We start from the raw sequence: 24,679 nt of genomic DNA on the forward strand, positions 1-24,679 counted from the left end.
TCCAAATAAATTAGAAAAGTTTCTTTTCTGAATGGTTGGATCTTGCTATCTTTGAAGCTCCCCAGTTTGCGATTTGGGTTAAGATCTGGATTATTTGCAATGGGTATTGTTGGCTAGGGGGAAAAATGATCCTGTCTCTAGTTTTAACCCAGACACATAGAGTAGCCTTTGCTAAAGGATTGGTATCCATTTTTAAAATTAATTAATCCATGGTAGCCTAGCAATGTTTCCACTGTCACAACTTTCTTGTTCACCAAAGACCTAGTATTTGGCTGAGTTTACAGCAGCCCCAAATCACTGTTGCTTTGAGCTGACTGGTTTCGTAGTACCATAGAATATTTGGAACAGATAGTTTAATAGGTCTGCACAAAGTATCTGTACCCATTCTTGGTCTTTTCTTATTCCATATAAATTCTAAGAACATCCTCTGTATTCCTGCTAGGAAATATCTGGGGTGATTATATGAAGATTTTGAAACAAGACAGACAGTCCAGATCTTTTTTCATTTACTGAAGTAGTGATTTGACATTTAAGTCATAAAGCTCTTCTAGGCTGTTTGAGATTTGAGTTTCCAGGTGTCTTATAGAGTTTGTTGCTCATTTGTACCCATGTGTTTTCCTGAGGAATGACTTTACAGAATCTAGCTAATTTATAGCTAGCACTTCAGATTTGGCAGAATTTACTTTAACTGCAGCTGCTTTCCCAAAGTCCTGGATTTCTTTAGAAACTAATTTTAGGGCAATATTTGGTTTAGATAAAAATAATACTACATCAGATGCATATATAAAGCTATTTTCTGATGTGTTCCTTATCCTCTGTGCAAAAGGCTCCATGGCCCGTGCAAAAAGTAAAGGAGACAAGGGACATCCCTGCCTGGTCTCTCTGTGTAATTCAAACAGGAGCTGTAATCCCATTAACTCGCACAGCTGCTTTGGGGCTGGTGTAAAGAGCAGATATCCATTTAAGGAAAGTGCATTTGCACAGGACTTGAAACAGGCAGTTCCTATCAAAGGCTTTCTCTGCGTCAAGAGATAACAAGAGAAATGGATCTTTTTTAGATCTGGCATTCTGGATGGTTCCAAGTACTCTCTGAATGTTGTCTGACATTTGTCTATACTTAATGAATCCAGTCTGATCAGGATTTATATAATCTGAGAGCATGCACCACAATTGGCTAGCTAGTATTTTTGCTAAAATCCTTATGCCATGATTCAACAGTGCTATGCGTCTACAGGAGCTACATAAAGTAGGGTCTTTTCCAGCTTTAGGGAGAAGCACTACAGTGGCTTCTTTCATAGGTTGTAGAAGTTCCTCCCTTAACAGAATGTCACTGAAGGTACCTTTCAAGGCACCCACTAATACCTCCTTAAATACCTTGCAAAAAGGTAAGGTGGAAAGCCCTCAGGTCCTGGAGTTTTACCACTTTTCACACTTGCTGTTGCATCTACAATTTCTTCATCTGTTATTTCTTCCTCTAAAATTTCTTTATCAGTTTTGCTCATCTTTGGCAAGCTGTTACTTCCAGATAACGGTGAATAGCTTCAGAGCTTGGAGTATCTAACGTTTTTAGTCTATGTTTTTTATCATAATAACACTTGTTTTGTTAAGGTGTGTAACTATCTTTTGCTGATTGTTTTTAATTGGTGGAATAATATGTTGCTTTTAAATCTCTTTAAGCTTTCCAGCCAACAGCCTAGCAACTTTTATTTCCTTTTTCATAAAACATCTGTTTTGAATATCTAAGGGCTTTTTCAGTGGCATCTGTCTTCAACATACATGTGCTGGAAGAAAGGACACGGCCCCAGCAACTGGGCCACCTTTAGAAGAGGGAGCTTTTGCAAAACCGTCTGTGAGCTGGGGGAGGAAATTGGGACATTTTCCCTATCAGGAAAACTCAAGCAATACACTAGTATAAGATAACAGGAAATACCCTGATATGGGGTCCTTTGGAAGTGTGGGAGGTGATTTATTTATTATCATATATGTTTGTGCAGTCTGCTGGAATCCATACTAGTTGGTGTGTTCCAGCTGGCTAGGAATGTCTCAGAGCATTCTAAAGAGGTTTCATTGTTGCAATGAATGTTCTAGTATGCACCTAAGTTGAATTCAACTTGTCATAGCGCTGTGCAGGAGAGCAGTGGATAGAAGAATGCTGACAACTAAACTGGTTAGATTGGTGTTTTGACCTCATTCTTTGGGATTTTTGTTTAAATATTTAACTCTTAAGAAACTGAATTAGTTTCTGCAATTCTTCAGGACACACAATATACCCTGCTGTCAGCTGACAGGGACAGTTCTAACTATATTGTACTGCCATGAGGAGTAGAAAAAACAGAGCTACAGCTTTCCTAAGACAGATGTTTCCACAGGGATTTCAGCAAGTAAAGTAGATCCTCTTGGTTCTGTTTATGTTGGAGTCCCCGCTGCTGGGTGCTGGAGCCCTGACAGCTGCTTTCACCTTGGAGGGGTGATTGCTCTTTAGTATAATGAAGTCTTTCCCTTCCTTAAGGAGCAAACTCCTATTTTTGCTCCATCTGCCAAGATGCAGGAAGCAATTGTTATGAATTAACTTTACTTCCCTAACACAGTGAGTGCCAAGGCCCTTCCCATCAGTCCAGTATACTGTAGGAGGAATCCCACTTAGGGTGGGCAAGAGAAAGAAGTCGCTTGACTGGAGACCACTGGTCAGTTGCTCTCCCTTGGTGTGTGTTGTGCTTTTTTTTTTTTTTCCCCAGTCTTAGGGCTGGATTTTCAGAGGCGCTAAACACCTGCAGCTCTGACTGACTTCACTTGGACTTGTGGGTGCTCAGCTCCTTTGCAAATCAGGCCCTTAAAAAGATCTCCTTCCCCTAAAGATAAGTCACAGCATACAGGGCTACCTCGAATCTCTCCTAAATGGTGGTCTCAGAATTCTAACATGTAGCATCTCTGTGGAAAGTGCTCGGCCGTAAGAGCAGGGGAATGTTACACAACTGAATCATTCGGTGTGATGTGGTCTGAAGTATTTGCCTAGCCTGTGAGAGGAGGCGGAAGAGGGGAGTTACCACCAGTATGCCAGCTCTTCCTGAGGCAGGAAAATAAAATACTGACTCTGAAGATGGAAAGTTTGATTGATGCAAACCCTGCCCACATATAGAAAGCTGCGCAGCAGGTGGAATGAGCCTGCCTCGTGGTTGCATTCCACCCCTCAGGCAAATATGCCTCATGAATCCTCTGCCTAGGTACAACCTTCCCATATCAGGCAAACTCTCTGTCCCATTGGACCCCATGCTAACTTGTCCCTTTGCCCTGATACCCACCTCACACATATACCCTAAGCTCTCCTCCTGCTACAGAATCCCTTCCCTCAATGCCAGCCAGGCCTTGCACCCAGTTACTGACCCTTCCACTCCCCCATGCCAACCAAGCCACGCACCTTCCCCCTACCATTGACCGAAAGACCAAGCGCCACACACTGACCAAGCTTTCGTCCCAGTAACAGGCCACTCCCACTCATTGTGACCAAGCACTGCACACTACCTTGTTACAGTTCCCATCCACCACAAATCAAACTGAAAGATTCAACCCACCTGCTCAGCATTTTATACAAGAATCAAGGGCCTGATCTCTGATGTGGGCAACCTTGAGAAGGGGCAACAGGACTTCCTGGTTGCAGCTGGGGATACCTATAAGCTCAGCACCTACCTGGTTCACAGATTGAAAGAGAAGGAGATCTTCTTGGGCAGGTGCCAGAGACCCTAGGGCTATTGGAATGGAGGTCTGCTCAACAGTAAGCATCCAAAATCCAAGACGCAAAGGGAAATACGGGCAATCAACATGACTTCATACTACCTAAGTGCTGCAGGTGTGCCTCAGTGCTGGGGACTCCCAAGCGCCATGCTGTTTTAAATCCAAGCTGTTACATTAGTATTTTTGTGGCGGAGGTTCCTGGATGATGATCTTTGATATCAAGTAGCAGAGGTATCTTGCCGTTTTGGGGGTGCCTGATCGCTGGCAGATCCTGCCTGCATCACCAGTGCACACTCAGTATTTGGGGTGCTGGTTGCTGTCCTCTGACATAATGGCTTGTGCAATCCCACATAGTTGGGTCCCCTGCCGATAGTCCCCAACAGCCCCCTTGAGCCTTCGAGTTATCCCCTCTAATGTTGTGGGTTCTGTTTGCTGGGAGTGTTATGGTACACTGTTTGTCTCCCAGACACGGCCAACTCCTGGTATTTCTGCAGCAACTCTTCATAGACTGGACTGCTATTCCTCAAGGCAAGTCTCAGTGCTGTCTCTTGGTAATGGGGTTGGAGACTGGGGCAAGGCCAGTCCCAACAGTCTCTAGTTGCAGGTCTAACTGGCTGCAGCTGGACACAGAGAGATTGCAGGCCTCTTCCTGCAGTCAGGTGTCTGTATCTGTCCAAAAGGAAGGGAGGATCAATGTGTTAGTTTCCAAACAGAAAGGTACCTTGCTGTTTTATCCCTGACTTAGCTAGCTCCCAAAGGATTGGAGGGATGGTAGATTATTAGGGCCCCAACTGTAAATATTAATTCTCTCTGTAGAAAGGGGTAATATACTTAGTTACCATGCTGCGCTGGGTAAAGGTCTCCCTGTCTGCTGGAGAACATTCTTCAAGACTGATCCCAGTCACAGGGATGGAGCACCTGCTCCTAGAAGTACAGATCTACTAGCCATTAGCATGATCCCCTGATCAATACTAGGGAGGAGTGGTGTCCTGTCCTACAGCCAGGCTTGGCCTGAACCTCCTTGTCTGAAAGGAACAGGCATCTTCCAGGGGCTCCAGCAGGCACAGCAATATGTGCAGGCGTGCAAAGGGGGGAGAGAACAACAAGAGAATTAAGGATCTATAGTACTTAGAAAATTTGGCTTTGAGTAATGTTTGCCAGTCACTTAAATACCACTGAGACCATGCAATTGTTACAGCTGCTTCACAGAAGTATAATGAGGAATAATGGTATGAAACTCAGGAACTAACGTTTAGGCCAAATATCGGGGAGGGAGAAACTTCTTCGTGGAGAGATGCATTATGGCGGCTGTAAAATAGTCTCCCAACGGAAGTAGTGGAAGCTTCATCCCTTGGGATTTCTAAGCTAGGCTAGACACAGCACTAGGAAATCTACTGTACTTGAAACAACTCTAGCTGCAGAGATGAGCTAATATGTTTCATCCTTAATTTCTATGATGTGAGTGCTCTCTAGTGGTCATTCTATGTACAGGTTTCAGAGTGGCAGCCGTGTTCGTCTGTATCCACAAAAAGAAAAGGAGGACTTGTAGCATCTTAGAGACTAACACATTTATTTGAGCATAAGCTTTCGTGGGCTACAGCCCACTTCATCGGATGCATAGAATGGAACGTATAGTAAGAAGATAGATATACATACAGAGAACATGAAAAGGTGGAAGTTGCCACATCAGCTTTAAGAGGCTAATTAATTAAGATGAGCTATTATCAGCAGGAGAAAAAAAACTTTTGTAGTACAGGAAATAGTTGTTGGAACTATTGTGTTCAGCATGAATCCTTAACAGGAAGTGGGGGGTGTCTGAGCCAGGCTTCCACAGCAGGAAGAAGTTGCTTGTTGGTGGGGTGGGGCTTCTCTCCTGGAGTTAGGATTTTCCAAACTCTCCCACCCCTTGCTTTGGGGTGGAGAACACTCCTTCAGCCTTTGGAGAGGTGGGAATATACCCAGGAGTCACTCCAACACCATTGTCAACAAACAAACAGTCCAAATGGCTCAGCAACATTGGTGCTATAGTCACAGATCGTGGCACCTTCTTTCCCATGGGCTTGGAGGGGATTCTTGCATGCAGTCAATTGTAATGGGCTGGGGGAGTGCTGAGGTAATATGTATAACTACTACACTCTCCTTTTTCCTGCACTGCAGCTTACTGCTCTGCAGAAGCACAAATCAGAAAAGTATAAAGAAAAAATATACACAGAGTTAAATCTCAGACCTATGAACATAAGAATGGCCCTACTGGGTCAGACCAAAGGTCCATCTAGCCCCGTATCCTGTCCTCTGACAGTGGCCAAAGTCAGGTGCCCCAGAGAGAATGAACAGAACAGGTAATCATCATCTGATCCATCCTCTGTCATTCATTCCCAGCTTCTGGCAAACAGAGGTTAGGGACACCATCCCTGCCCATCCTGGCTAATAGCCATTGATGGACCTATCCTCCATGAATTTATCTAGTTCTTTTTTGAACCCAGTTATGGTCTTGGCCTTCACAACATTATCTGGCGAGGACTTCCACAGGTTGACTGTGTGTTGTGTGAATACTTCCTTTTATTTATTTTAAACCTTCCTTTTTTTTGTTATGGTGTGCAAAGTCCCTGGATGTCGGTGTTAACAACATTTGCCAATCCACCTGAGAGAGAGTGCCATACAACTTCTTAGTGAACAACCATTTAATATGTACACAAATGTTTGCAAACAGTATTTTTGAATAATTTCTTAAACAAAACTATTAGAGGGTCAAGCTAGTGATGTTACTTATCCAGGCTTCCCCATATCAACTTTTATACTTTGGTACACACATGCAGATACAAGCTGTAGCTCACGAAAGCTCATGCTCAAATAAATTGGTTAGTCTCTAAGGTGCCACAAGTACTCCTTTTCTTTTCACAAAATGTAGGTGTCACCTAGATTCTCCAGAGCACAAGGAAAACGGCAGCCTCTCAGTACCCTGCCAAACACCTCAGAATCTCCTCAGCAAAAGTGTCAGAAGCTCCATGTAGCCAGCAGCAATTCCAGTCCCATAGCCAACAGTCTCCACAGTTTCTAGAGCTACAGTTTCTGTCCAAAGCTGCACAGGTATTAGGACACAGCCTCCACAGCAGACACATCTCTTGGTCCTGCATTGATCAGTCACTAAGTCCGGCAGGCTGTCTGCAACTCCCATATTTATAATCCTTTCCTCCTGAACTCTGATTGCTCTGCTCTCAGAGGATGAATGTGTGGTACCTGCAAGACTGCCTGCCCTTAATGGAAACTTTCAGTACAGCTTTAGAAATAGCTCCTAAGTACATTCAGTAACTACCACACTTCTCTTCTAAATATCTGTGTGGTCTTCTAAGGTGCCCTGCTCTCTGCAGTTGGTGGTTACACAAGCTCCTAGGGTATGACTACGCAGCCCACAGCACTGGGCCTTCCAGCCCAGGTCAACAGACTCAGGCTAGCAGGGCTTGCTCCAGCACTCCAAAACCAGCTGGGTAGACAGCTCTTTGAAGGTGTGGTTGGAACTCAGGCTCTAAAGCCTACTCCCCTCCCTAGGCTTCAGAGCCCAAGCTCCAGCCTGAGTCATAACTTCAAAGTGCTGTCTATTTTCAGAATGCCAGCGCAAGCCCCCACTACCTTGAGTCTGTCAGTGTAGGCGGGGAGACTTGCTGATGTGGGCTGTGTAGACGTGCCATGGTGGCCACACACCCGGGCTGCTTCCTGTACCTGCTGCACATGTCCTCTCCTGTAGCCCTCTCCCTGAAAGGCATCCTCATTCTCAAGTAGGAAGAGACCTTGTCAGCAGAGGTGTGGTCTTCTGCCAGGTCTTGGGCCAAATAATGTTGTGCTGGGGTGGGGATGGAGAGACCATCCCCTAGCCAGCCAGGGCTCCAAGGGCAGGGATGGTGTTTGCAGCTCAGCTGCTGACATGCGGAATGTTGGCTCCACATTGGGAATGGCGTTCCTTGCCAAGGATTAAAGCATGACACGAGTGAGTGCTCAGGGAACTCAAGCCCAGGGTGCTCGGCTCTGTAGGGACTAAGCTTTCTCCTCAGTGTTAAGGTTAAGCCTTTTGGAGAGAACTAGGCTGTCCTTGGCAGAGACAGATTAAGATTTATTGGGACCCTGGGCACAAAGAACATTTGCCCCCCACCCCACTCCTCACCATGGGGCACTGCCCCCTGCTCCTTTTCCCCCCACGACCCTAGTCATGCTGGAATCCTGAGCCAGACCAAGGTAAAAGCCGCCCAGGGAACCCGGACTGCTGTGGGGAGCCCTGGAGAGGACGTGGACCAGGGACTGCTTTTGGGCCCCCCACCCAGGGCTCCCCACAGCAGCCCAGGCTCCCTGGCTGGCTCTTACCGTGGCCTGGCTCCAGCTTCCAGCCTGCCAGGGGGTGGGTCCTGGGGGGGGGGGGAGATGAGAAGCAGGGGGCAGGGCTATAGTTCTGGCAACAGTGGCCCCCCCACTTCTACACAGGTTCTGGTACACCTGCAGGAACCCCTAAATTGGCAGGGGGCCACTACGCATGGACTGCATGGGTCCATGCATTAATCCACCATTGGTCCTTGGAGAACTGAAGACAGCATCAGGTTGGGTAGCAGGGAGTACTGAGAATTGTAGTGCTAGGCAGGGGAAGGGGCTATTGGTCACTATTAACACAGGGTTGCATGTGGGAAAGCTACATGAATTCCCGGCCATAACAGGCTCCATGCTTCCTGTTCTCTGCCAGTGATACAGAAAAGTGTTGTCTCCTGAGGGATAGCCTACTTTGGTCTAATTCTGATTGTTGGGCTTGATGCGGGGATGGCTGGGTGGTGTTGGTGACCTGTGATACACAGAAGGTCCAACTAGATGACAGAATCATAGAAATGTAGGGCTGGAAAGGACCTTGAGAGGTCATCAAGCCCAACCCCCTGCGATGAGGCAGGACCAAGTAAACCTGGACCATCACTGACAGGTGTTTGTCTAACCTATTCTTAAAAACTGCAGTGAGGGGGCCTTAACTACCCTCATAGTTAGAAAGATTTTCCTAATATCTAACATAGCTGATAGTCCCTTCTGGTGTTAGAATCTATGACTCCATTATCCCTGAGGCACAGAGCACTGATGACTGTTGCCCAAGATCACACAAATGACTCGGAAACAAGCACTGTTCTAGCACTGTGCACAGTCCATTGGACCTCAGCTGCTCCTGTGGAGGGGAGACACCAGAAGTGTTATCACCACAACGTAACCCAGGAATTATAAAATCAGAGTCTATAAAATCTGCCCAGCTATCCAATGCCAGACAATGGGCAATGCTGGATGCTTCATATGCAGTTAGAAAAGGAGGACTTGTGGCACCTTATAGACTAACCAATTTATTTGAGCATAAGCTTTCGTGAGCTACAGCTCACTTCATCGGATGCATACTGTGGAAAGTGTAGAAGATCTTTTATACACACAAAGCATGAAAAAATACCTCCCCCCACCCCACTCTCCTGCTGCCAATAGCTTATCTAAAGTGATCGCTCTCCTTACAATGTGTATGATAATCAAGTTGGGCCATTTCCAGCACAAATCCAGGTTTTCTCACCCCCCCCCTCCCCGCCCACACACACACAAACCCACTCTCCTGCTGGTTTTGTGTGTGTGTGGGGGGGGGGGCGGGTGAGAAAACCTGGATTTGTGCTGGAAATGGCCCAACTTGATTTTTTCACCCCCCCCCGACACACACACAAAACCAGCAGGAGAGTGGGTTTGTGGGGGGGGGGGGTGAGAAAATCAAGTTGGGCCATTTCCAGCACAAATCCAGGTTTTCTCACCCCCCCCCCCCCACAAACCCACTCTCCTGCTGGTTTTGTGTGTGTGTCGGGGGGTGGGGGGGGTGAAAAAATCAAGTTGGGCCATTTCCAGCACAAATCCAGGTTTTCTCACCCCCCCCCCCACAAACCCACTCTCCTGCTGGTTTTGTGCGTGTGTCGGGGGGGGGGGGTGAAAAAATCAAGTTGGGCCATTTCCAGCACAAATCCAGGTTTTCTCACCCCCCCACACACAAAACCAGCAGGAGAGTGGGTTTGTGGGGGGGGGGGGTGAGAAAACCTGGATTTGTGCTGGAAATGGCCCAACTTGATTATCATACACATTGTAAGGAGAGTGATCACTTTAGATAAGCTATTGGCAGCAGGAGAGTGGGGTGGGGGGAGGTATTTTTTCATGCTTTTTGTGTATAAAAGATCTTCTACACTTTCCACAGTATGCATCCGATGAAGTGAGCTGTAGCTCACGAAAGCTTATGCTCAAATAAATTGGTTAGTCTCTAAGGTGCCACAAGTACTCCTTTTCTTTTTGCGAATACAGACTAACACTGCTGTTACTCTGAAACCTGTCATATGCAGTTGGAAGCCCACCTACCACCAATCCCTTGTGAGCTAGTGGTTAGGATTCCATGCCCTGCGATGTGCTCCACAGCAACTGATGGGGCACGGCGAAGTCAGCACTCCTTACCGTTTGAAGTCCTGAGGAGGCAAAATATTTCCCTGGCTGTTTAGGGGAGGAGCTCGGCACTCGCTCATTGTCTTCAGTCGCTTGCATTCTTGGAGCTCTTTCTGTATTTGGGCCATAGCTCTTTCCTTATGTTTCTGGTTGAAAAACAGAGCTCCCTGTGTGATAAACTTGAGGTAAGTGTTCCTATCCATCTCTGAGGGAGGCGGGACAGGTGGCTGGGGCATGCAGTATGCCCTGGGAGCAGTAATCCATCGCCACACATTGCTGTCATAAGGTATGTCTGGCCTCAAAGGGAAGAGTGGTGGCAACCTCCCTACATCCAGCCAGGTGTGATATCCCCAGATGTGCCAGCGGCTAGTGTCTTCCCAGGGGCAGCGCAGTTTCTGACGAACTTTGATCTTGCTGTCTGTGCATGGTGGTCTTGCAACTGCCAGTTTATGATAAGCTCTTGGGGAAAACCCTGGCCATGCGGTATGCCTCTCTTTACACAAGAACTCACGCTCTGCCCAAGTGGTCATTTGCAAAGAGATCCCAGATGAGGCCTAGCTGGGAAAAAGCAGGGAGAAAACATCTGATAAAGCCAGCCCTCAGTAAAGATCTCTAGCATCCCAGTATTCTTGTCACAGCTTGCAGCTCCTGAATACAGTAGGCAAAGTCAGGAACAATTTGCAGTGTTCAGCTGTAAACTTTCCCCACCCAGCTCTGCCAATGCCTCAGTCCTGCCCTGCAGCCCCCTGCTATTCCAGTGCTGGGCTCCCCACAAGAGAGAAACAAAACATTTCCGACTGCTATAAACGGAGAGTAATGCAAGGCTTAAAATACTCTCCACCTCACCCACTGTCCCAGTAACTAGCAGGCTGTACCGCCAGAAACTTACAGAGTCTCCATGGGGACAATCTCACTAAACAGCACAATCCAGAGATACCTGTTTTCCTCCAAGGGAGGGGGGAGGAGAGTCAGTTCACATCTATCTAAGAGGGTATCTGACATTAGAGGGAGCATCCATACCTTCAGTTTACTTAATATGAAGGTATGTACCTTCTTGAGGGACCAAATGACCAGGATGCTGTCATTATACAGTTTTCTGCAGTTTGCACTCTCTTCCCTGTGCTGACTGGCTGTTTGTTCCATCCCTTCCCTCTCCTCTGTAACCCCTTCCACCCGCTTCCTCACTGTCTCTACCTCTCCATCCCCCTCTTGTCCTTTGTCTTGCCAGCTAGCTAATCCTCTCCTAACACTGAAAGGGCTGAAATAATAAAACAGATTTAAAAAATGGTGCCATCTCATCATTCACTCTGCTTTGCTCTATCCCTCTCCCCTGCCCTTTGTCTACCTTCTCTATTCAGGTTGTAGGCTTCTTGGGGGCAGGGGCTATTGTTCAGTTTGTACAGTGCCTGGCACAAGGGGGCACTGTTCTTAGTTAGCCCCAGGGCACTACCATAAGAAATGAGAAATGTTTAAAAGTCACCAGCATTGCTGTAAACAGCACAAATTACAGAAGATTCATTGCAATGGGGCATGCAAGCACAGGGCTCCCACGCCCACTCTGCAATGATGTGTCCTGCACAGCATCTTACCTAGCACTGCATGCTCTCTGCGGGTATTGTGCACTGCCACTCTGGGGAGAAAGGAAACCAATTCCCGCTCTAGGCATCTATTCAGTTCCTAGTTTGAAATGAACCCTTCAGGAAATATGATCTATCATGGACGAGGGATGATACACATAGGGTTCTAGAAAAATTGGGCTTAAGCCTCTGGAGTGCAAAAGAAAATGAGATCTTCTCTGTCTATGTGGAATTCAATACAGAATTAAGTCCCCGGCCATGGAAAGGCCATTCTCTCAGATCAATAGGTCTCTTCCATAAAGGAAGAACTTCAGGAACAAAAGTAATATTTGCTGACTGTAAAGAGACTGTCTTGCCATAAGCATCCTTCCAGACACTTGGAGAAGTCACTGTTTCTTTTCATGGAACATTTTCCCCAGACAAACTGGGCACAAAGATCTCATCTTCTTGGGCATCCCAAAGGGCTTTGAGGTGACTCTCTTCTCACAGACACAGCCCATTTCCCATTTAAGGAAGTCCGCAGAGCTCGAGCTGTGTGTGGCATTTGTGTATCTACTTGTTGTTATAGCAACTATAGTACAGTCATACTTACCCACCGATTTTCTATAAAGCTGATGGCAATAGAGCACAGTTCAGACTTTCCCCACAGATGTTTACCTTCTGGGATTTGCAGACAGATAATGATGCCTAGGTCATAATTTTGAGAGACATTCTAAAGTCCTCCTTCAGGCAAATTACCAGCCCAGCTCCAGAACTGCAGATGGTGGGGTTTCATTTAAACAAAAACAAAATGCTGCAAAGTCTGAAAGAATGACAAAGGCTAAAAAATATTCAAAAGAGAAAAACAATGAGTGGCTGCTCAACACCTCTGCAGGCCTCACTCCTGGTCTCTCTCTCTTCCTTCCATGCCTTGCTCCCCCCCTGCAGACCTAGGATTTAGCTTCATGCTCTCTTGTTTTCCCATCTACCTCTGGGCCTTTGATCTCCTCCTACCGGAGAGCTGCGTTGCACAGATCAATTTCCACAGCAGCCACTTGTGATGTCATGTACAGAGAACTATGACTTCAGCTGGGGCTGAAGCAGGAGCATTTGAACTAAGGAATCTTGAAAGGACATTTGTAGGTAAACTAAAAGGAAGAGAGCCCCGTTGGCCCACTGAATGTTTTTCAGTTTCAGAGTAACAATACCTAGCAGTTAAGTAGCACTTTCATCACCTCAAAGCACTCTAGAGAAAAGTTTATCTCCTCCTTAGAGATGAGGAAACTTGAGGTTCCCCCAGAAGTTATGGACTTGAAGCAGGAACTATTTGGTTAGATTCTCTGGACTATGAAATACAGGTAAAACTAGATAATCATAAGGGTCCCGTCTGGCTTTAAAATCTCTGAGGCACAGACAGGTGAAAATAAGTGGGAATAGAACTCAAGTCTGCTGCCTCTCAGCCACATGCTCAGTCCATTAGAACACAGCTCTCTGACAGGCTTCCTATATGCTTAGCTCTTTTAAGTCTCAAGTGGAGGAGGGATATCCAAAACTTGTGTAGAATTAGTTTTCTAAAGACAGGGGAGATATACTTAACTAGCAGGCTGGTGGACCCCAAACATCTTAGCAGGGAAAATGCCCTAACCATGTGAACTATTTACCTTCCACTAATCTTCCTAATGGAAATGATGGAAGCCACATGGTTGGAGACAAGATCAACTAGACTACAGAAAGCACAATTGAGGAAACAGTCCTGCATTGGCCCCAAGGACATGGACAACCTGGAACCTAATATCTTTCATATTTACTTTCTATAATTTTCCCTTGTGAAAGAAAAACCCTACAGTTCATAAATCATTAGTACACTAATTAAAATGGGTAGGACTGGGTCACACTCAGCACTCTATTCTCTGAAGCCATAGACAAAATTCTGAGAATGGTATCTGATGGAGCTGCAAGGGTTTTGTCTCCTTTCCAATAAAACAAAGGGATGAGGGGGAAATGGTGTTATGAAGGTGGAATCATGCTAGGGAAAGCTTAGACTGGACCCTAAAGTCCCACTGGCTAGCACCAGCCTTTGTGGTTGGAGGGCTACTACCAAGTATTGTTAGAAATTCCTGAGATTTGTGTCCCTCTAAATGCAAAGGCTGGTGCTAACCAGTGGGGCTTTATGGTCTAATCTAAGATTTCCCTAGTATGATTCCACCTTAATAAAAATACTAGTCTCCCATCCTCCCGTTGTTTTATTGGTAAGGCTACAGAGCCCTTGCAGCTCTATCTCCCAAAATTAGATTTCAGGAATAAAGGGGGAGGTGGGGGAAGGTTATCAAACGCTATATAAAACAGAAAAAAAAAATTGCAAGACGTTATCCGCCCCCCCCCCCCCCCCGCTGTGTTAATCTCTGGAACTCAGTGACATAGGATGTCATTGAAGCCAACAGCTTAGCAGGATTCAGAAAAAAGATTAGACATTCATATGGATAACATCTAATTGTATAAGAGTGCTTCTCCTATGGGCATATTATTTTTTAATTGTCCAGTGTGGTGTTTCTTGCACTTTACTCTAAAGCATCTGCTACTAACCTCTCAGAGACAATACACTGAAGCAAGGCTCAGATCCAGTATTAACATTTTCTATTAAACATGCTTTGGTTAGAATTCCAAACAGTGGCTTGGTGCTAGCCAGGTGTCTCCTAGTCTTTTACTGGCGCTCCTACATGTGATACACTGGTGGATCGTCTCCCTGCTCCATGGGTGGACACAGTTGCCACCGTCTCCCTTCTTTCCTGGCTATTTGCTGCTTTCCTTTCATCCCTTGCTTGTTCCTTTTTTTCCACCTCACCCTTCTATTTTTGAAAAATTTATGTTTTTGCTCCCCCTGGCCCCTAAAGCTAAGCTGCATTTAAGATGGGGAGAAGCGGGAATGGTGACCGTATGAAATCATGATCCTGGAGTTCTCAAAGCTGAGGAAGAAAAAAGCTAAGAGCAGCAGCTTACTGTCTGGGTCTTCAGCTCTGGACAGCTACCAGAACAGATCCTAGGAATCTCCCACAATTGTGGGATTTCCCCAAACGTTGGCAGGATGGAACCCGACTCATCCTTCTTTCCCCTTCCGCTCACAGTTCTTTTCCACCCCATATACCTCCTGAATTAGTCTAGGGCTTGCTTTCAGAACTGAATCACAGTGCTAGAGCATGAATATTAGGCAATGGAAATTAACTCCTCATTGCATTGTCTACCTTGAGTGAATTGTTAAAATGCACTCGCACCAAGAAAGAAAGTTAGAATAGCGGTGCTGGCTCTGACTCTTGAAAGCAGCAACGGCAGCACGTGGCCCAGCGATCCCACCCCCAGTTTATACACAGTAAATGGAAACGGTTTGGTTGAGGTATGTCTGTGTCTTATTTTGTTTTTGAACAGAGGCCCTATCTAAAGTCCTTCCAGGGCACATTCCTTCTTATTACATAAACTCCGGAGGACTGACACCAGCTGCCCTATTACACACTGCAGTGGAAAATACACAAGTGAGTTTCAAGAGACCGCATATTTTTAAGTGAAGATTTTAACATCCATCTTACAATTCCTCTCCACCACTTCAATTGGAATAGACACACACTTGCGGAGGGGTGATCTTTCAACCTCTGCCCCTGCCAACACTCAGAGTGTCCTATGCCAATGTGTTTCTGAAGTGAAAAAAGACCAAAAATGGCATCTTAGGCATTCAACCTGGTTCAGGGAGAAGAGACAGGGACAATGCTTCAAATCAAGCCTTTTACCACCCATTTCTATGCCCATAAAAGTTCTAAAAGAATAAAGTGACATTTATAATTAAAAGCTAATTTAAGGAATGTACAATATTTACAGAGTCATGACAGGCAAGGCATCTCAGAAAAGTGGAGCAGAGTGAAAGGAAGGGAATTGTCCGAGGGAGTTGTTGAGGACAGAGCCAGGAAAGGCTTGGGACTTTCCTCCCTCCAGTAGGTGTACTTTGGAGGGGCCTATCCTCATCGCCTCCAACCCCTTGGATGGCAGGGTGATTCAGCACCCACCTGGAAACCTTCCCTGACACCTTTTCACAAGGGACTCTGTTTCTCCACTTACTCAGGCCTGAGGCAAGACCAGCCAATAAGCCCCAGCCTGTCCCAGACCAATATTTATTGCAGCTCATAAATGAGCTCATAGCAGCCAATGGGCCTGTCTGTTTTCCAGCCAAGCAGATCTCAGCACAGCCCAGTATTCCCAATGGGAATAAGTCAAAACCACATTATGGGCCCCTGCATATCCCATCTAAGCAAGTCTTAGTAGAGCCCAGTGTCCATTACAGCTTGGGAATAAGCCAAACACAGCCTATCTCAGTTCAGGAATAAACTGAGACCAGCTCATCTCTTGCCCCAGGATGTCATCCTCTAGGCCAGAAAAGCTGATATCCAGCAGGATTTTGCTCAGGCTGTTGTTCATGGTGTCCAGAACCAGGCCCTCCATGAGAGACTGGTTCTCAGGAAGTCCAGAGGCTGGCAATTCCGGGGATGATTGCTTGGTGGATTCAGGATTGGAAGCAGGAGAGCTTGTGAGGGGCCCGGAAACCATGTCATTGGACTCTGTTTGGAGAAGCTGTTGAGGGGAGTCAAACAAGGAGTTTTTAAGGGGAGTGCTGTTGAAGCCCAGCAAGTCCAAGTTCTCTTGGAGGGATGTGAATGGCACCTGAAGGGTTCTCACGGGGCTGAAATCCAGCTCACTGCTTTCCTTAGCAATGGGTGCAAGTCTCCAGGAGTCAGGGCCCCCCGTTGGTGGCGTAGCAGTTAGGACTTTGCTCGGGGTGGAGGAAACTGGCAGCTTGCAGAACATCTCCTTGACTGGTGTTTTAAAGGGGCCGCCACCCTCCTGGGAGCAGCTGAGCTCCAGAGACTGGGTTTCCTGCAGAAAAGGAAAGTCCAATGTCAACCTGAAGGAGTCAGAGCCACTGCTCTCTGGCAGAACCAGGACTGGCTCTTCTGAGCAAGGTAGCACTAGGTGCTGTTTCCTTCTGGACCTGCCCATCTTCCGCCTCTTTATAATCACTGTGTCAGATACGCCGCGGGGCGGGGACTTCAGCACAGGGAAGTGTTTCTCCCTCTTCACACATGGTACTGGGAGCAACAGGCCTGGCTCTTCATCAGACTGCATTGGTTCCTCCTTTATAGACAAGACTGGGGGGAATGAGGGCAGCCATTTGTCAGGACAGCAGTCCTCCTTCTCCTCCTTTATACACAGGGCTGCAGGGAAAGAGGCTGGTGCTTCACCAGGCTGGGAGTTGTTCTCCTTTACAGATTGGGTTGGGGCAAATGGGGACGGCCTTTCATCACAGTGACTCTTCTCCTTCACAGGCCCCGTGGGCAAGAATGAGGATGGCTCTTCAGTCGATGGCAACACCTACACGGGAAGCACAGAAGTGAGGAATGACACACTACAGTGAGTAAGCAGGGGTCTAGAGAAAAAAAAAATCACAAGGCAGGAAATGCAGCAGGAAGAAGAGGGGCAGTAGAGCTTTGGGATCAGGCGGAGGGGGAAAGGAAGGCACATTGCTGAAGTCAGTAGCAATAATGTGATTAGATAGAGAGGAGCCAGCAAAGCGCACGGAGTGGATCTTGGCACAGCACCAACAGATGGTGTCCCTAGAGAGCAGTATTTCTGGGGAGGCGCTGTGAACCCAAGGAGTGTTGTGGTTGGGGGATGCAGGTAGTGAGGAGGGCTGGGCGCTTCTGAAAGAGGCAAAAACCACACTCTTCAAAATGTAAAGGGAGACCAGAATGGGTCAAGAGAACAATGCAGTTCCATTAGGAACTGAATGAAGGCTTGAAAAAAGGAGAGAATCCATGTTGCTCCTGTCTCTGGTTATTTGTAGCTGGACAATAGAGGAGTCATTCGTTCATACTCAGAGGAGAATGCCTGTGTGAAGTAAAAAGCAGCCTACCCATGACAAGACAACTAGAGGAGAACAGTCACCTTAGGAATGGGGGATGGAAGGCAGGTGCAGCCAAGCGCCAGCCAGCACCAGTCCCACCAATGCAAGCATGGACGTTTGACAGCAGTAGCGAGAGTGGGCAAAAAAACCCTGTGGAGAGCAGGGGAGACTGGCACCACAGAAGCCCAAGGCTAGCAGAATCACTAACCTTTGGAGCAATGCGTACACGCTTGCTGCTCCGGATAGACTCTGAGCCACTGAGGGAGGCTCCCTGGGCCATGGGCTGAGGCACCTTCAGGGAGGACTGCAGGATGAGAGGTTGGCTCACAGGAAACTGGATTGGAACCAGGTAGGAGCTGATGCGAGGAAGCAAAGGCTTCATCTTTCGGCCTGGAAGGGAAGAGACTAGATCAGCTAGCGTCTTGCTCTGGGGAGCCTCTTCATCTCCCCCCACCACAGGCCAGGCACTAGACAGTTATTTTCTGGGAATGAGGATGGTTCAAGCTCCCCATCTCTTGACTAACTAATTCCAGGGAGGGGCTCACCCCGCCCCTGCCTTTTCTGCATAGTTATGGGGATGCAAGTCCTGAGCCGAAACCCAGCAGAACCCAGGAGCTCCGAACAACCACCCCCAACTCAAGGTGTCTTGGGTTGGGATACTGCTCCCCACAGAGCTCAGCTCCTACTCCCTTTGAGCACCGGCCTCTGTATCAGGCCTCCCCCCCACCCCCAGACGTCTTCTCTCAGTGCAGTAGCCCTGCCCTCAGCTCCAAACCTGTCAGACAGGAGCGGCCGTGGCAAGCCTGCAAGCAGGCAATGCTGGACAGCAATTTCCATTTCTTTTCCTACAGGCTGGGAATGGCAGTTCGGGATCAAGCGCCCATCACCCTGGTTAGGGGACTGGCTGTCTTTCTGTCCAAGACAGATGCACACACTCACGTGCATTCTGCGGCTCAGTTTTGTTGCTGCTGTTGCCCCCTGTGTTCTTCTGGAGTTCTGGAATGTGTCGTTTTTGCTGCTATGGTCATTGGGGGATAAGAAAGAGGAGAAAAGAGAGTTAAAGAGAAGAACCCATCTCTGTTCGACTGCCTCACTTAGGAATGTGGATCCAGAGGCCTGTGCTGAGCTAGTGCTGAGAGAGCAACCGTTACCACCCTGAGACCGTGTGCCACCTGCCATTGCATGCCCATGACATCCCTCTGCCAGCTGCCACACAAAAGCCTTGTGGAGGGTGAGCTGGCATGATGGAGCTTCTCCAGCTGTGGTCTCTGCTGCAGGAGAAATGACCTGATTTTGGTGTCCTCTCCGCCTGAGGAAAGGTGAACAATACAGCTTTACAGCATGTAGTGTCTTTCATACAAACCATAGCCCAAAATGCTCAAGTGGAACAGCAGAGCGAAAGAGGAATTGAAGAGGGATGCGGTTGGAAAGGAAATGGAGACAAGTCTGGCTAGCTGCTTGCACATCTGTTATCGCTATACTGCTGGAGGTGAAGGAGGCAGCACCAACTTCCATCTGGCCAAGAGTCACGGTGCTTCCAGGGAGAAGAAAGGAGTGCACAGAGATTTTGCCCTTCCTGAAGCCACAGCCCAGAAAGGAGAGGAGCTGCTGCCAGGGAGGGTTGTACCTGAAACTTCTGGCTGGGTTTGTTCTCTGGAGACACATTTCATGCCAATAAAATATTGCAAATATCCATCCATCATTATCGGGACTTCACCAGCTAGTGCATTTTCTGCAGCAGTTAGAAACTTGGCCCTCCATTATATCAGGCATGCTTCCTTCCCCAAAAAGGTGTGCAAGGAGCTATTGGACTGGCAGCTGCGGTGACTCATTCCCCCTCCCCAAGCATCCTGTCCTTTCCTGCAATCACTGGCAAAAGGAAAAGCAGCCCAAGCCCCGAGCCAGAGGGAAAGTCTTACTGATTCAGAGTACTCAGGCGATGTTGGTGACCCCGCATCCAGCGGCTGGTGGCAGCAAGGCATCAGGAGGGAGAAAAATAAGAGGAAGTTACCAACCAAAGGGGGAAAAAGTATGGGACATTAACCCTTGCACAAAGTTCCCAAGTAGGAACATCCAGCTGCCCACCCACCAAGGAGAAAATACAGGAAGCGTTCACCCTGCCTGCTCTGAAAATCATTGTAGCAAGAGAAGGTCTCCATTCCTTTCACAAAGGGACCCCTTCCACAGCCCCCAGGTGACACAAGGCAATTCTGCCTGCATGGCTGGTCAAACACAACTATGCAGTGCATTAAAGGCCCAACCCAACTCTCATTTAAGTCAATGGGAGTCTTTCCATTAGCTACTATGTGAGTTTGCATCAGTCCTTTGGAAAGCAGCTGGCTGAAAGCTTATTCTACCTCTTTCACTATTCACATTGCTACACTGCGCCTGGAGAGCCCTGTTGCATCAAAGGTGCTCCAGCCCATACAGGCTACCTCCCATTTCAAAACAGGGAACTCGCTACTTGTAAAGTTAATAGTGACTTTGTTCTCTAGAAGTTGGACTGAGGCCACATGCCAAGAGGGCTTCACCTCCCTGTTGAAATCAGATGCAATCAGATGTCCTGGCATTCCGGAATTGGGAAGGCTACCTGTTTTCCTTCCCAGGAGCCACTCACCTTGAACACTTGGTCCAGCGTCAGATAGCGATTGGCATCAGGGTGGATCGTCCAGAAGGAGATTTTACCATTGGCAGACGTCTCCCGGACAAACATATCGTGAAGTGATAGATTGTGTCGAATGGAGTTCTAGGTGGAGAGGAAAGATCTTAATGTTTTTGGTAACCAAGCATAGGTAGGACCCTAAGACACTACAACTCAGGCAGGGGAATGCCCCCCTGGCAGACCACGGCCCTTCATGCTCACCTGGTACCCAGTTATATCCCCATCACTAAAGTCCCTTAGTGCCCCCGTCAAAGATATTCCAGCTTCCTGCCCAGTAACCAGCCAGCCCTCTCCCCTGCCTGAGAGGAGTTGAGAGAGGATGCTAGGGTATTTGAGATGGAAAACGGACCATCAGAAATTGAAGAGGGCCCTTAGTTTGAAACTATTTTCCATCCTGTTTCATGGGCTGCTTGTTCCTTTGGATGAAAAAGGAAAAAAAAAAAAAAAAAAGCAATTCTCCAAGCAAGCAGCCCCCTCGTGTGAGGGCTGGTCTATACTAACGCTGTAAATCAACTTAAGTTATGCTATGTAACTATGTTCGACCTATAGCAGTGTCTACTGCTGACTTCACCTCCCCAAGAGGTGGGAAGGTGAGTACAAATCTCAATGGGAGAGCACTCTGCCATCAACTTCACCAGACCTGCTAAATCAATACCGCTACATAGATTGCAGCAGTGCTGATTTAGCTGGAAGTATAGACAAGCCCTAAAACTCTGTTGCCCACACCTAGGGGTGGAGTCAGATGCATCCTCAACAGAACATGTTACCTTCCAGCCCGGCTTGGCCACATATTTGAAATAAGGGAAATGGTCCTCAATCCAGGTATAGATATCCTTCAGGGTCATGCGCTTCTTCTCAGTGCTGTTGATGGCAAACTGGATCATGGCCATGTAGGAGTAGGGGGGCCGTTCTGATACCGGGTCCTGCCACAAGGAGGAGGAGGTAGCAGTAGCAGCAATGGAGTCTTCTTCAGTCTGGAAGAAAAAAGGAGGAAACAGTGTGAAAGTTGCAGGGGCCCAGGAAAGTTCCAAGGAAGTTCCTCTTAGCCGGAGGACTCTGCTGCACAGATCAACTTGGCGGAGGCTCAGGTTACCCAGATTTTGTCATGTCTGCTCCCTTTGAGTGTTCTCACCCACATTCCTGTCTTCAGTTTCCAGAGGTTTACTCTATTATGTACCCCACCATCTCCCTCCCTTACCTTGATCCTCTCCTGCACAGGTGTCTGGTTCTCCTTCTCCATCTCTTGTTTCACAGTACAGGGGCCCAGCCCATCAGAGCTCATCTTCCCTAGCCATTGGATGTTAGTCAGACTGTTATCCAACCCGCTGCTGGTTGCCTCTCCACTGCCTGCAGGGAAACAAACGAAGAGCCCTGCTCATTCACCTGCTGCCATCCCAGATACCTAAAGAGAGGCCCAAGCCAGGTCTCCCAAAATGGGCCCAAGTTCCCCATCTCGAGCTAGAGGCACAAGATGGAGCTCTGAGGCTAAAGCATCTTGTGGATCTAGCCAGAGCTCCTGATTTAGCTGTGGATCAGCCCAATTGCTGGAAAGGCTCCAAACCTAAAAATCCCAAATTGGATCTGAACCTCCATCTGCCCTGGCTCAGAGCGAGTGCTGAGCGCAGTGCTTAAAAAATGTCCCCAGATATTTACTAGCCAACAAACTAAATATCTTTGTCCCAGGCAGCAAAACCCTTTGCTCCTGTAGTTCTGACCCCCCTCACCTCCCATTCTGTCAGTGTACCAAAGTCTTGACCTGTAACACACCCTGCAAACTCTATGGGAAACACCATGCCCTAAGATCACTGATTTTGACTTGGATTCAGTATCTGAACCCCTGTCACCATATGTAGAAGGCTAATATACTAACCAGTTGGGCTGCTTAAAATTTCACATTTTTCACCACTGAACTCTTCCATGTTGAGCAAGGCACAGGCCTCCCACACCCACCCACCTCTCGTTGCACTTAAGAGGCCAACAAAAGGGAACAGCCTACGTACTGTTTCCTTCCTGTTCTTGTCCTCCCATGGAATTGGCTTGTGGAGGCCACAGTACTGCCCTTTCCAGAGTTTTGTCAGGGTTTTGTTCGATGTTCTTCTCTCCACCCTGACAATCTGCTGGTCTGGTCCCCTTTGTCGCTGTGCTCATCTCATCCTTTGATTGGAGCTTCTGCTGAGTTGCTGCTGAGCCTGTGGGGCGAGAGCTGCCCCCACTGCTGATAAGAATGAACTTGTTGGGCCCATTGCTGCCACATTCTTTCCCCTTGGCTGTCAGAGCCTCAATGATACTCTGGATGTCAGCATCGGGAGGGATGATCACCACCTGGGTGTTGGGCATGGTTGGGTGATTAATGATCTTTATTCCTGCTGGGAATTTCTGGGTGACACACTCCACTCTGTCCCTGGGTTTGTCCCCTCTGCTATGCTCCTGCTTGGGGGCTCCTTTACTCTCCCCATCCGGTTCATCTCTTGCTGGAGAGTTGGATGCATTGCCATCCGGGAGGGACAGTTTTCGTCTCTTGAGAATCAGGGGCCTGCGAGGGCTGGTCCTCATCATTGGTCTGTACAGTCGCTCTCCATTGAAGACTACAAGAACAGACCCTGCAAAACATAAGACAGAGCATGAAAGAGGAGCTGTGGGCCTGGAACATATAGGAAAGGAATCAATTGTCTCTCATGCCAGGTACGCAATCAGCTGGTGTATGAGGGGCTTTCCACTCCATAGAGTCGTAGTCCCAAGGGTGGAAGATTCCTCACCACCTGTCTTGTGACTAGGGGACAGTCCCTATGCCCATAAAATTGCATACTACATCCATGCCAGGGAAAAGAAGAACAGATCAGAACAGACTGTTGGAAAAACAGCCAGCATTTTCTTCCTGCCTTATTTATCGACACACACCGTCATGAAAACCCCACACAAATGACCAGCACCAAGTAAATAATTTGCATGATAACTGAGGCTCTCAAACCACACCCGTGAGGTTAGTGTTATCATACCTGTTTAATAGATGGTCAACTGCTTAAAACACCATAAATTAGGGGGGTTTTAACCCATGGAAGCTTGAAATAGATGTATTAGAAGCCAGGCACTTCCCTTAGCACTGTGCAGAACTAAATTAATCATCCTCAAATGGCACAATAAACTGCCTAATCTGGACTTTATGGATGGTAAATAATTTTAAAATTTAGAACTGGGGGGATAAATGGCCAGACCAGAAATAGTGATTTGGAGAAAAGATAATTGGTTGCCCTTATATGAACACCGGTTGCAGATATGGGAGTTGTGGTGAGTGGAGCTTAGCTCTTGCACAGGAAATCTTCTGTGGAACGACAATGCTTGCACTATGCATATTGCGTATGGTAGATTAAGCATTAACCAAAATGGAGAGGATTTCACATCAGTGGAGCCGATCCAGCCTGTTAGTGTCACAAAATTCTCAGAGAGGGTCGTTTGTATTGTCATAAAAGGGCAAAACCAAAACAGACAGAAAAATAAACTAGTCCCCTTCCTACATGATAGAGGCCAGCGACACATCCAACCCCGGCCTCTTTCTAGCAGTTAGAGATGCTCAGAGAGGCTCGCCAACAGGTGTCCTCCACATGCTACAGAGGTTAGGACGACTGTCCTACCTGTCACTTAGAGACCCCTCTGTGAGGTTACGGCAATGCCCGCGGTGTCACGCAGAGAGTGCCAGGGTCAGAACCATCCCTCTCAGAGAGCGCAAGAGAGTGATGACAACCCCGCAGGTTGCCCAGAGAGCTCTGTGGAAGGAAGCAGCTTCCTAGAGCGCCCTGGACACCACTGACAAAGGCCTTGCAGCCTCCTGGCTGCCTGCGGGGGGGGAAGGAACAGGCCAGGGCCATGCCTACAATGGGAATTCTCACCCGTCCCTTCCCCCGCCCTGCCCTGCCCTAACCCCAAACCTAGCCCATCCCGTTCCCCAGTCCCTGCTCCCCCACCCGTGTTCCCCGGATGCCTGCATCCACCGGTCCCCGCTTCCTCTCCAGCCTCCAGCCCAGGTTTTACACCCTCTTCACCCTGTCTCCCCCCCGCACCACCTACCTTGCCACCACAAACCCCACTGATCCCCTTTTCCTTCCCTGACCCCAATAAATCCCCTCCCAGCCCCCACAGCGAAGCCCCTTCCTCCTGCCTGATCCCCGCCCCGCGGCCTGGCCCTTCGGCCCCTCCCAGCCCCACTCTCACCCCGGTGTCCGGGGGGGGGAGGGGGTCGCGCGCCCCGCTGCCTCCCCGCAGGGACCCGGCGCCGCCGGGCTCCGCTGCTGCGCTCGGCCCACGGAGGCCGTTCGTTTCGTTTCGCGG

At 48.0% G+C, this 24,679-nt stretch overlaps 2 protein-coding genes and 1 long non-coding RNA gene across 4 annotated transcripts in view; 1 reads left to right on the plus strand and 2 right to left on the minus strand.

Annotated features, from left to right (window-relative positions):
* LOC144929508 (uncharacterized) overlaps nt 1-20,851 on the plus strand; it is a 36,990-nt gene extending 16,139 nt beyond the window's left edge. Inside the window, exons 2-3 of the long non-coding RNA XR_013634769.1 lie at nt 17,117-17,201; nt 18,546-20,851. This is a non-coding gene — a long non-coding RNA (uncharacterized LOC144929508). The remainder of the gene's footprint in view (nt 1-17,116; nt 17,202-18,545) is intronic.
* Nucleotides 4,140-10,727, minus strand: TEX52 (testis expressed 52). Its single transcript, XM_073333128.1, has 2 exons — nt 10,210-10,727; nt 4,140-4,398 (listed from the first exon to the last, which is right to left on the minus strand). Exons 1-2 carry the CDS (start codon nt 10,725-10,727, stop codon nt 4,140-4,142), a joined length of 777 nt encoding a protein of 258 aa, XP_073189229.1.
* FOXM1 (forkhead box M1) lies at nt 15,565-24,672 on the minus strand. 2 transcript variants are annotated; one of them, XM_078849078.1, is made up of 9 exons: nt 24,563-24,672; nt 22,357-22,956; nt 21,555-21,703; nt 21,124-21,330; nt 20,312-20,440; nt 19,614-19,658; nt 18,634-18,709; nt 17,903-18,084; nt 15,565-17,162 (listed from the first exon to the last, which is right to left on the minus strand). In XM_078849078.1, the coding sequence occupies exons 2-9, from the start codon at nt 22,910-22,912 to the stop codon at nt 16,101-16,103; spliced, it is 2,406 nt and encodes an 801-aa protein (XP_078705204.1). In that variant the 5' UTR covers nt 22,913-22,956; nt 24,563-24,672; the 3' UTR covers nt 15,565-16,100. The 2 variants fall into 2 exon arrangements, with proteins under 2 accessions (XP_078705204.1, XP_078705203.1); XM_078849077.1 differs by having other exon boundaries at nt 18,634-18,712.
* Nucleotides 24,673-24,679: the final 7 nt, after the last annotated feature.

This window comes from Lepidochelys kempii, chromosome 1 (genome assembly GCF_965140285.1).
Source record: "Lepidochelys kempii isolate rLepKem1 chromosome 1, rLepKem1.hap1, whole genome shotgun sequence".
NCBI lineage: Eukaryota > Metazoa > Chordata > Testudines > Cheloniidae > Lepidochelys > Lepidochelys kempii.